Raw genomic sequence first — 13,705 nt, 5'->3', positions numbered from 1 at the left:
GAAGATAAGTTTTGCTATTTCAAAATATCTTACGTTCGCGTACATTTTATAAAATCTAATCGTTAACAGCGAAAATTCATTCACATTTTCTGCCGCAACAACAACAACATCAACAAAGTTTCTTCCAGAATTAATTTGAACTGTCTTGAAACAACTTTTAGGTAAATCTAAGTTTACCAAATAGTAAGCTTACTGGAGTAAAACCTGCGAACAGTATAATATTTTAGTTCCGTTTACGTCTCGATAATATGTAAAACCGAAAACTAAACGAGACGAAGTATATGGAATGATCTATAGTAATTCTTTTCTTTCTGTGAAAGTAGGAATAATGGTATTACATTTGAGTAATAACATACAAAACGTAAGAAACAAAGTTCTAATTTGATACAAGGAGTAAGAGTGGGGAGGAGCAATCACTAAAACTAAGAAAACCAATGTGGTGGTCATATTATGTTTCACCATTTCATTCTGTAAATGAAAATTTCACGTTGATTCTAACACAGCTAAAAGACTGCATTAAATTGTAATTTATTTTGCGAAGAAGGTCGATTTTTTTTTAATTTCGATTAGGAAAATTTATCCACAACTCATTACTTATTGACTTCGATAATATACCTAAAATCTTTAAGAGTAAATACTTACGGCACGAGTAATCTCGTACTAATGTGGTTTTCGATTTAACTTGTACGCCAATAATAGCTTCTATGGGCACCTCGGTGCGCGGAATCGAGACCGAATGTGGAGGTAAATAGATAGGCTGAAGTACACCAAAATTACATTCGGTTGTCAGGTACGTGCGGCATCCCCCATGCGTTGTCATACCGCACCATTCGCAGCGATAGCCTGAACATTTCCAATCCACAATAATTTTTTGTATATAATTAATATATTTTTATATTTACGTATATATCCATCTACCTTTACCTGTGAGGCATTCTGATGACCAACATGTCTTTTTACAGTAGGCGCACTTAGACGTGGGGGGTAGATTACCTTCCCTCCAATGATGCTTTTAATATATAGGTGAACAATATTATATTAAATTATGTTACAATTTGCATAACTTTTAAATCTTTCATTTATTATGTTGTAATACTACACAAGGCATATTCAAAAATTGTCGTAGCCACAACTTCTGATACATCAAACCGACGTAGAATTTCCAGCTGAATACAATTAATTCTCATATTAAATAGTGGAACATTTCATGGGTTTCATTAAGGTACCTCATACAATTTCAAGCACAAAGATACACTGTTATGAGTAAAACACGTTATATAATTTTCGTTATATAACTCAAATATTGGCTACTATATGCAGTATAAAGTCACCCAAAAGTTCGCAAATCTTTATATTAGGTATAAGGGGCTCAGATGAGTATTTACCCGATTTCACCCATTTTTTATACCTAGACTTAGTAAATGTAGATCATATTGCATCCAATGGCAAGCATATCATCTCAAGCTGGCCAGCGCAAAGTCCTAATATTGGACTGTATCGAGGAGGCATGGTACGCAATTCAAAGTAGGTGCTAGAAGTTAGTGGAGAGTTTGCCCCGACAATTGAGGAATTTATAAAAATTATGGACACACTACAAAGAATTAACGTTGTGAGTGCGTAAGAGCAATAACACTTAAAACATTTCTCAAAAATTTTCTTAATTTCCTACTATGGTTTTTCTGTGTCCAGCCCAAAATACGGAATTGGAAACGCAATAATTTTTTTTTTTGATAACTACTAAACACATTTTTTAATTTTTTGTGCAAAATGCATTCCTTAATGTATGCTATGCTAATAAAAAAACATTCAATTTGTTTTCTGTTTATATTAATAATAAACGTCGTTTTATTACATGGTCAAAGTTTGCAATTTCTCTGTAATGACTAAGTATGTATGTATATAAAAAATAAAAATTTAGAATCATTACAAAGTCGATGTTTTGAAGTATTATCATTTTGTTATATTTCTTGATGCTGTGCTGATCATCATTTTTATACTCTAAGCTATTAGGAAAGAAATCCAAATGCTAAAAAAAAAAGTTCACACATATTTATTCCTGTTTTGAAATATTCGAATAAAAAATAAAAATTTTACAAAAAAGTGATGTATCAAAGCTGAAGTAGCAACCGGCGGTTCTATTCATATCCCTCAACTGGCTTAAGACACTTGCATACATATGTACATATACAAATCTTACATACATACCTGATGTTTCACACTCTGCAATTCTTTGCCGGGCACATACGTCGCATTTTCAGTACAATCAGGCACAGCAAAATCTTGGCACTCAATGTGTGCGAAATATTCGCAAACTAGATTGCAAGAAGAATAGAAAGGACACATAATTATAAGATATATGTAAGTCTTTACATTCTTAGCTTGACAAACTTACTTAAACAATGTACTGCTGGACTATCATCTAATCGTCTACGGCAAACGGTACAGAATTTCTTTTTATGATGAGTTGGCTCCGACCAGCAATGCGCGACGGGATTCTTTAAAAAAATGTATTAATGCAGTTAGAATTTATAATGAAATTAAATATGGATATTTTATTACTTGATTAAACTAATTATAGACATGATATTATTTTATACTCATAAAAAATAATAAAATTTTCATTGCCAATAATCAGTACTTTTTAAATTAATTTATTACAAAATTTATTTAGCTCATGTGGCAATAAAAGAATAATAATACATCATGATTAAACTATAGTGTTAAACTATCAACACCCACAAGGCGACAAAAAACTGGCATTTGTTCGAACCAAGTCATCTGTTATTCATAAATAATGATAGTCACCAATATCTCAACCTCATGATGACATGACAACCTTTCTTATTCAGTATGAACACAGAATCCACATTTTTCGGGACAACTCATATTCATGTGTCGGTGCCAGGGTCGAACTTTGCTTTTCGGTTTTTAATAGAAAGTAAGGTTGTCAAGGTGAAAAAATCCCTATCTACACTGAACTAAATTGAAATAAAATTGTACTGTATAAATAAAATAATTCCTTGATTAGGGTGTGTACAATTATTTGTAAAACATACAAATAAAAGAAATAAACCATTAACTAATTTTTCAACTATTTCAATAGTCACTGGTAGTTTTTTTTCAATAGTTTAAGAGACAAAACTAAGATTTTGATATCCACGTATGTATATGGCGATACTTTACCATAATTATGGCATTGTTTGAAATTAGTATCCTTTCAAACATTATACCGTCATTCGTTGGCAACATTGAAATTAAGTTAAGTCGTAGACGGAAGACTAAGTCCTCGAATCGGTATATGTTTCTTATTCAAGCACAGCTGGATAAGATTATATTTAGCATGGGACAAATTAAAATGTAGTATTAAATTATACTTTGTTTGCTAATTTCTTTAATGTTCTTGACTAATCGTTCTTATTATTCATATCAAACAAAATAAACAATAAATTATGATTTATATCAAATAATATTTAATGATATGTGAAATTTTCCGCAAATAAAACGAATTTCAAACTTTTATTTCCTAAAAACTTCAATTCCAAAAACACAGATATAATTTTAAAAGTATTATCAAAACGTAACTTACCTTTATAATACATGGAGCAATGCCAGAGCATGGAGTAACAACATTTGAAACACAACGATCGTGTATGACGAAATTACACACTATAAAAACAATAAGAATATTGTAATTATTACACATGTTGGTCTTATAGGCATATGGATATAATATACATATGTATGTACGAGTAATGAACTACACAATTGAAAAGAAGTCTTGCTATGCTTGATGGTATTGGAATAGTTCAGATGTATACATTTACTTTTGATTTGCATAAAAAATATGTAAAAATTATCATGATATAATTAAATTTTTTTAATTAGCTAAAATGATAAGTAACTAATTACATAAACATGTGATATATGATAAAAGGGAATGACTCTGGACTCGTATAGTACGTACGGTTGTTAGTTGTATTACAAACAGATACATATAAATACATACATACATACAATTATATATAATTAAGGTAATTAATAATACATACCTTCACATATATAACCGATCTGAATAATACCCCAAATCAAATCTGAACAATGATGACAATACGTTGGCTTTCCAAAGGTCTTCTTTACGAATGTATGTCCACCATCCGCCATTTTGCGCATTCTATAAGGATACTTTCGTTTATGGGGCGTATCGCTGAATCGCAATTGGCAGCAGACCAATATAACGAAGATATCGACGATACGCGAAATGAAAAGTGTTTTGTAATCTTATAACAATTTTTCTGCTGCTTCTTTTTTGAGGCTTAATTTTTTTAGTTTATCTCTTATAATCCTTTTCACTTCTTTGTTGTTTTTAGTATAACAGCTGACAATTCTCTCAACTGCTCGATATCATATTGGATAATTCACATTGATTCCTGATATTTTTATTGATGCAATATACGAAGAATAAGAATTTTGGAAGCAATTCTTCTTGCTGACCACAGAAATTACAGCCACTTTTTTCAATGGCCTTGGTAACTTCTTTTCTATTACTGCTATTATATATTTTTGAATATCTAGTAAGTATATTTTGACTATTTGAGCGGCTTTGAATTCTAGTTGGTGCTCTATTGTCTTGCTGTTGATGGCTTTTAGTTTCGACCTTTGTGTCAGCAGTTTTTGCTTTATTGACTGATTTTTTGGGCTTAATGTTTTGTACTGCTGCGTTTGTGCTCGATAAAAGTGATGATAAAATGGCGGCGACGACAACAAATGTGACAGCGACGGCGGCATTTTCATCCATTTGTACTATTCATCCAGACATTTGGGCCGGTACCTGCAACCACAAACAGAAATCAATTATGTGTAACATGTACAAATATATTTAGATCACTTCGTATATCATGAATACGAGTATTAGCCGTGACACTTACTATTTTTTATATATTTTTCTCCGTTCCTTTTCTTCATCTACTTTAAATGCATTTGCCCTCGAGAATGTATTAATTGGATATCTACTATATGATTTCTCATAATTTCAAATTTTCTGTACAAATAAAAGTATTATAAAGCTTTTGCAACATTAAAAAAATTTAAATTATTGTTATAAATGTAACTAGCCGACTCGGAAAATCTTTTTTTTTTCATATGCGTTATTTTTAGGAAATATTTAACAAAACACATGTTACTTTATTAAAGATTTTTTAATCAATTGTGAAATGAAAACTGTCTTTATCAATTGAATATACCATAGAGTGATCACGAAACAATTCTCCCCAATTTTCAATGCTAGACCTCACAGATTGACCGATACGTTCGGTCATATGCACTCGGGTGGGAGGTGCCACGCCACTTGTCCAATTATTACAGCCGAACCTATAAAGCCTTTCAGCACCATCTTGGGTCTGAAATTTAATGCTTGTGGCGCATTTATTCAGTGAGTCATTGCACTTTTTGTAATTTTCAAAATAATTATCTGTTTTTACCCACTTATACCGGGTTTTCCAATAAGGATGATATGATGTCGTTTCGGCCATTTTAAGTATGTCACAATTTCATTATCCAAAAATATACGCAAGAACAAGGCTGACAAATTATTCAATTTAACTCCAACTTTTCGTGAGCTTTTGCCATTTTATGGTTGTAATAATCGTCCACCTGTGCTCGCTATGAATTGTAGAAAATTTCGAGCATACATTTTCTTTACATTATGTTCAAGTGCCAATAAAACAAAGAACCGCCCGAAGTAATGAAATTTATTCATGAACAACCATTATATTCGCCTAAATTGACAGTTTGCTGAGGATTTTGGTCTGGTAGAGTGGTGACAACGTTACCGTCAATGGATAGTGGTATAGATCGATGACAAAAAATTTTTTATGGCCGCAATTGGAATAAGTTGATACTGACAACATGTGGTTCCAACAAGGCGGGACTACGTGTCATACAGCACGTGCAACAATCGAATTATTGCGAGAAAAGTTTGGAGATTCGATTATTTTAAGAAATTGTGACATTGAATGGTCTCCAAGCAATTGTGATTTAACAGCATCAGACTACTTCTTGTGGAGATATTTGAGGTCATTGGCCTTTAGCAATAAACCAAGCTTTAGAAGTCAATATTGAACGTGCTTTTCATGACATACGGCTTGATTTAGTGGAAAAAGTACTCGAAAATTTGGTTAATCGAATTCGTTTCTGCAAAAGAAGTCGTGGAGGCCATTTGAATGATTTTATATTCGGAACTTAATGGTGCCGATTTTACCTTACATTAAATAAAAACGTTGTCTTAACAGACAGTTTAAGCTCTGGTTAACATTGTAAGATATGTTGAGGGTCTTCTGATTAATTATTTTTCCAATTGTTCGATTTTGAACAAGAATTTATTTAGTAAATTTCTAGAACTCATTTTGAATTTAAACAGATTCGTCTTAGTTTTATCCTAATATTAACTGTATTAAATTCTTTCTCCAATTAACATTTTGATGGTCTGTTGAATAAAACGTAGTTTGCCAAAATTAAGTACTTTTGATGAAGATCTGAACCGACTTTATCAATTATGCTATAAAAACGAAAGCCATTATATACGATAAATGAGAGCAATGTAAAACGTGACGGATTTCTTTATTTTCGATAGTACGACATATTGATCGGTCCATTGGCATATAATCCACATTTTTCATTTAATCTTACTTTTATAGTGTACAGTAGAATCCCGATTATCCAAACATCGATTATCCGAATATCCGATCATCCGGACTCATTCGTCTCGGCTCTAATTGTCAATTTAAAAATGTTTTGACATGTTACGACAAGTTTATTTTCGCGTCCGATAATAAATAACGAGAGAGAAGATGAAGAAGAGACTGAAACTGGGGATGTATGTCAAGTACCATCTCACGCTGAAGCTTTTGAAGCTCTTGATATTGATTTTAAGTGGTTAGAAAGACAGGATGTATCGGATCCCATACAGTTGTTACAACTGAAACGCATCAGGGACTTGGCCGCAATGAAACGATGTGATTCTTTACGTCAAAGACCAATAAAAAGTTATTTCCAACCAAAATTTTAAATTACATAGGCATTATGTAATACATTATTTATCGTTATAGCTCGGTTTTTATTTATCGTACATATTATCTAAACTACACTTGTAAAACTTATAACATAATAAAACTTTATTATAATTTAAACATTGTTTGATTTGCTTTGAAATCAATTATCCGGATTTTCGATTATACGGCATACCCCTGGTTTTATTTGATCCGGATAATCGGGATTCTACTGTAATTGTTGCAGAGATACATATCTCTTTTTTGGTAAAGTTAGAAAATTAGCAAGCTCTTTTGAGAATCGCGTTTTTCGGTATCGATACTTTTAAGGAACGACCTTTTTAAGTTTATCATATTCTGCTCTTATATAAAGTAGAAATCTCACAAACTTGGAAATGTTGTTTTCTAACTAATATAATATTAAATTCCTGAATACAAATTTGGCAGAAACTTTTTAATAATGAAGAATACTGAAATTACTGGTGAATATTCTGTTATTGAAAGGCCCGACCACACCTACTTTTTAAAAAAGATATGGTGTAATCTCTTACCTTGAACTTCTCTTCTCTCGCTTTTATCGTAAACACCTTAAGTTTTTACCTTAAGTGATTATAGTATTATAGCATATAATAAATTTAAGTAATACCGTTTTGTGGATATGGAAATGATTCGATTATTATATAAGTTTATAAGATTGGATTAAGGAAACTAAATTTTTACTAATGGATCGAAAAACAACGCTAAATATATGTATTTTTGGTTATGTTACCAAAATTAAATTAGAATTTTATATCAGCATGTCTGATAATTTTATTTTCTATTACTTTTTTAAATTAATTATTTGCATAAATCCTGCGAGTTATCCAATTTTATGTATGCCTATAAAAGCCCAGCTTGTTAACTGGTATAATGATATGTAAGTCTATAATTGAGTAAATGGAAAAAAATATGTATGGAATGTGGTTCGCTCATTGTACATATACATATGTATGTACATACAAATAAGCTTATGTCCAGGTGTATATTGTTAAGATTAATTTAATATAGTTTTCGAGTTTGCTTGGTTTATTCGTTATTAAATAGCGATTGTGGTAGGTTATTCTATTTTTATAGATCTGTAGCTCGCTCGTTTACTTATTCGCCTTTTGTACGCTCGTTGTTAAGAATGTATAATGTTCGAATTCGCCGAGAACCGATTCGTTCATTAAATCAATGGACTTGTACCGTTATATTCGTTGTTTTCTTATCTCTTTCGGTGGATTGTGTTTTGAGTATAGTTGGCATTCCACTCTCTAGCGCAGTTTTATGGTTTCCTACTACTCCGCTTTCCGCTTGTATTCCCGTTCGGTCAGTTTTCCATTCATATCCTCTCCAACGAATTTGTCGTCTTTAAGGTCGGCAAACGTAGCAAATAAATTGTATTCCTTTTTCGATGACGTTTTTTATATTATTATTTGTATTGGAGGAAAGATAATCACTTATTTGTTGGAGAAGGAACACCAGTACAAATAGGTTTGTTTCTCACTCTATATTTATCTTAACATGTTTACTTTTAGGATAGTCCTTAACACCCAACTTCAAATACATATGTATCTCGATCCCCTTATTTTAATATAGTAGGCATTTTATTGAACTGTTTATCCGTTTACAACGTATCACTTTTTACTCGTCGATATCGAAACCTTATATGTACATATATACATACATATGTACATACATATGTATGTACATAAGTATAGGTTTGTTCTAGGTGTACAGACATATGTACATACATACATACATACTTGTGCATAGTTAAAACGGGTAGAATTCTAAATAACTATTCTTCATAATTTATAATTTTATCATAGTAACTTATCTTATTACATATTTTTTTCACCTTTGAATTTTTATGCTGCAATTGTTGACAGTATTTTAAGTGTTTAAATTTTCCTTAATCACGTACATACATATATGTATGTATATACATATACATAGTTTTGGGTTTTAGGATACATGCATACCTATATCCATATGTACATATAATAGTACTCGTATGGTACCTCTGCGTTGCCACTCTTTACTATTTTATTACATATCAGTTTGGAACAATTTTAAATACTGCCTATCAAAGAGATACGAAAATTTTGGAAACGCGTATTCGCCTTAAAAATTATTATTACACAAAAATTATTCCGTATTTTTCACAACAAATTTTCCATCTTATCTGCCACACACACACACATTTGCTTCACACTTGCCTTGCTGATTTTCGTCGCTCAATACTGATCGTTTCCCCCGCTCGCGCGCAGTATTCGGTTATAATATATACATATCTATAAGTATACTATAAAGTACAAGTCCGTGACAGTGTGATTTGATTTTTTTCTACATGCTGGGTATAGAAAATTTTTTATACCCAAATTGTACTGGTTTTACTGTCACTCCTATGTTTAAGGGGTTTATAAGCATTGTTTCCAATTCACTTTTAAAACTTCCAGTATTTAAAGTAATGAATAATAAGGAACACACATATTCATTCTTAATTTTGCATACATATATATTTTAGTTAATTTTCGCGTTTTCGTTTTGTTATTAATAAATAGTTGCGATCTCTCGTGAGCTGTATCTCTTTTGTATTTTGACATCTAAATAAATTTTAAATTTTTACAATTTTGTTCACGAAATAAAATGAAATAATTATGCTTAGTTAAATAAAACTTTTATTTCGATAGGTATAAAGTTTTTTATATGAATTTTCAGCGTTTGTTCTGTGTTAACCGCACGAAGAGCACATCACTAGACTTTCGGTGTGTTCACTCGCTAACTATGGTGCGCTCTGAGGCACTGAAATTGGCTCGCACCTTTTGAACTCTATGAAAACTCAAGATGAACGAATTGTGAAAATGTGTACATATTTAATGGGTGGACATTTTTGTAGCTTTTACCGAAAAGTGAGAAATTTACTATTTCAACTTTACGAGGGAACTTCTTATACAGTTACTCTCTCGTAAAATGCTTTTTTAGCCTCAATGCGCATGAAAGCACATATGAATGTATACATGTACTTATGCTTACGCATATAATTGTACTCATGTACATAGAAAAGCTTTCGATACCAATGTGGAATGTGCGTATGTATTTTTGTATTGAAATTCCCTAAAATCGATGTATACATACACATGTATATATAGACACAAATACATATAAAATTAAATGTATATCGAAAGTATATACACCGTCTTAATATGAATATTTATGTCTTATATCTATAATAACTTCAATGTTCTGTCACAAACTTAAATATATGTATCTTTCTAACAACTTCCTTTCAAATATTTCAAAACACTTTTAGGAGTAAGAAACCTGAATACCTGTTGGAATTAGTGGGTTATTTCAAGCATTACATATTATCGGCTATACCTGCAAATGTGTTATGTGTAATGAATGTATAATTTATATGAGAAAATTTGGATACTCGCGTCCTCTCTCTCTCATAATATAAAGCTTTTGCTCTCATCTTCAACCCCACTATTATTTTAAAAATCTACTCATCCTACTAACAAAGTCGCCGTATTGCCAGAGGATGTTAATGATTTGCTTTTGTCTCCATTCATCTCTTCTCTATATATCTTAAGATTCTTTGATTGAGCTGGCCACTTTAGGACATTATATTTTGAGCTACGACCCAATTTGCCATTAATTTCGAGGTGTCCTTTGAGTAGTTGTCGTGTCGAAACGACCACGGAAGTGCAATATTGTACTCGGCATGGAGAAACATTTGGTTCTCAAGGATATCTTTGTAAATGAATCGGTTTATACTGCCATTGATTCGATGAAGATGCTTAACCGTACCTTGGTAGCAACAAGGATCTAACTGGATATTTTTTGGCTCGGCGAACTCGCCCCACTCCGCCTGAGAAAAAACATTGTTTTCTTTCGGTTCACTGACCAGTTTATGTGTTCCCGAGCACATTGTAATCGTGTTAATTGATCGAGGAAAACCTGATATAAACTTGTTTTTGGCTGCTCTATAACTTTTTCTTATATTGGGTACTTGTCACAAATCAAAACACCGACATATCATAATACCGACAAATCAAGAAAAGGTGGCTTTATTCGTTCGAGGCCCCGCGGTCTGCGGACTCCGGCCACGAACACGCTCAAGATCATAACCCTTAGTCAGTAGAATTCTCTTTCTGTGCTTCGATAGAAATAACGGCGAACAAGATAAAATATTTCTCACATATCGGCATTTTGGTTTGTCGGTGTTTTGATTTGTTGGTATTTTCATTTAGCTGCATATTTAAATTTTGTCGGTGTTGGCATTTTGAACTTCGGTATCTTAAGTGAATCCCAATTTATCTTTATATATCAATACTTTTTTATATCCAAAATTGTTGTTTGGAGTTTACGAGATGTTTTTAGCATTCATATCCATCAGTCTAATATGTTTTGTCCGACACTAATAGCCCTGACAGACGGCAGACAGACAGCAAAATTAATGCGCCTTAAGCGTGCGTGCGTGTGTGTGCGTTGTTTATTTTCTGCCATCTAAAAATATTAAAATTTGTTTTTGTTAATATGTATACTTGCACATAATTTAATTAGCAATATAAAAACTGTTTACCTCTGAAGCTGTAAACACAAACAAGGCGGCAGATTTCAAGCGACATCTGTCAAACAATAGCAGAAACTAGCCATTTTTGGGCACTGCTGCCTACTCAAATTTAGTAAATTCAACGAAATGCACGAAATTTTTGTGCATTAGAAACTTGGGTCAAATGTGCAAGTAAATGTTAATTAAGCCCACTAATGCATATTAGCGCTGTCGCCTGTCAGGGCTATAAATGTTGAATAGGATTTCAACTTATCGAAAATATTTAATGGAGCAATAAGGAATTGTGACCCATTCAACATTTAGTGTCGGACAAAACAGCCCAAAAGACAAATTATGAGATGTTTATCGTCCTTTACTTATTTAAAATTATCAATTTGTTTAAACAAGTTTGCATACACATATAGCATGTACACATACATATGTCCCTGAAGCAAAAAAAAAACACAGTTCACCCAGAGAACATAAAACAACGAGAAGGACCAAATTGGACGAAGTTAAACAGAAAATAAAAATGTCATGTACAAATTTAAGAAAATATATTTTTTACTCAAATGCGGATTTAATAATATGCGAAAGTTCAGGCAAAAAATGGGTTTCTTACCTTTTTAACAATTTCTGCCTATTTTGGTGTCACAATGAATGGGACAAAACAAGTCAAAGAAATCAAGATGTGCTGATCTCAAAACATATCTACACATTTTGTACATTACATATCCACTCAATTCCCTGTTTGAATATCGATATGAAAATACCGACAGCAAAACACAATTCTATTCTTGTTTGATTCCCTCATGCCGTCATTGCATGAATTATCTAATAGCCCTGACAGACGACAGCGCTAATTTGCATTAGTGGGCTTAATTTCATTAACTTGCGCATTTGACCCATGTTAATGCAAGTTTGTAATGCACAAGAATTTTGTGCATTTAGCTGAATTTACCAAATTTGAGTAGGCAACACTGCTCAAAAATGGCCGATTTTTGCTATTTTTTGACAGATGTCGCTTGAAGTCTGCCGCCTCCTTTGCGTTTACAGCATCAGAGGTAAGCAGTTTTATATTGCTAATTAAATTATGTGCAAGTATATTAACAAAAACAAATTTTCATATTTTTAGATGGCAGAAAATAAACAACACACAGTTTGCTATCCTTTTTTCCAATATTCTTAACTTTTTCGCACACTTTTTCCGCATTACAATCAATTATTGCTTTTAATTTCACTCTATTATCTTTTAACGTAGTTAATAATAAACGAATTTTTTCGTTAAAGTTATATTGATTTTCCAAAAATACCAAAATTTCTATTAATAATTTATTTTATTCATTTTTATTTCACTTTTTTTTTAATAAATTAACAAATTTCACTATAAGCTGTCTAAATGCACAAGTCTGCCGTCTGTAACCATAAAATTTCAATGCGCATTAGCGTTGCTTAAGGCGCATAATTTTGCTCGTCTGTCAGGGCTATAATGAAATAATAAAACACCCAACATTTAGTATGAATAAAAATTACTATATAGTGGTTGTTGCGTCAAGCGACATATCTATATCTAAAACAAAAATTAAAAATTGTAGAATATTGAATTCTAAAAATTTCAATTAAGAAAATCTATTATAAAATACTTACCTTAATGTTCTTTTACTTACCTTAATACTTACCACAATCTATTACAATATTTAACGAAAGTCGAAAATGATTATACTTACCCCTTTTTAATACATATTTATATTACCACTAGTTTAAGCCGTTAGTTTTAAGATCTAAGCTTAGCAATTAGATTAAGAAATAAAGAACGCTCTCTTGTAATTGAACCGTTGAACCGAACGCACGTATTTTTCGTTACTCGTGATTAATAAGTCATTCTCGCAACAGGTAATTCGAGTGTTATTTAAAATTGCGCATCCCTAACTATTTTTCGTTTCTCAAAAACGCTTGAGAATTTTCAGTGGTTATTTATTATATGGAGAAACTATTTAAATCTTTTTAGAGTATATTAGAACAACTGACTTTTGACCTTTCAATACCCAATAAAAGGATTTAAGCTTGTTAGCTCTCAATCATT

General features: G+C 31.8%; 1 protein-coding gene across 1 annotated transcript in view; it reads right to left on the bottom strand.

The window, feature by feature from the left end:
* LOC120766197 (diacylglycerol kinase theta) overlaps positions 1–8,953 on the bottom strand; it is a 32,264-nt gene extending 23,311 nt beyond the window's left edge. Inside the window, 7 exon segments of the mRNA XM_040091557.1 lie at positions 643–843; positions 925–1,009; positions 2,206–2,312; positions 2,393–2,495; positions 3,587–3,666; positions 4,050–4,828; positions 8,923–8,953. Coding sequence (XP_039947491.1) covers positions 643–843; positions 925–1,009; positions 2,206–2,312; positions 2,393–2,495; positions 3,587–3,666; positions 4,050–4,170 — 697 coding nt within the window. The 5' untranslated portion in view covers positions 4,171–4,828; positions 8,923–8,953.
* Between the last annotated feature and the right edge of the window lie 4,752 nt (positions 8,954–13,705).

This window comes from Bactrocera tryoni, chromosome 1 (assembly GCF_016617805.1).
Source record: "Bactrocera tryoni isolate S06 chromosome 1, CSIRO_BtryS06_freeze2, whole genome shotgun sequence".
NCBI lineage: Eukaryota > Metazoa > Arthropoda > Insecta > Diptera > Tephritidae > Bactrocera > Bactrocera tryoni.
The sequence above is the reverse complement of the archived record's forward strand: the minus strand, read 5'-3'. Positions and strand labels throughout refer to the sequence as shown.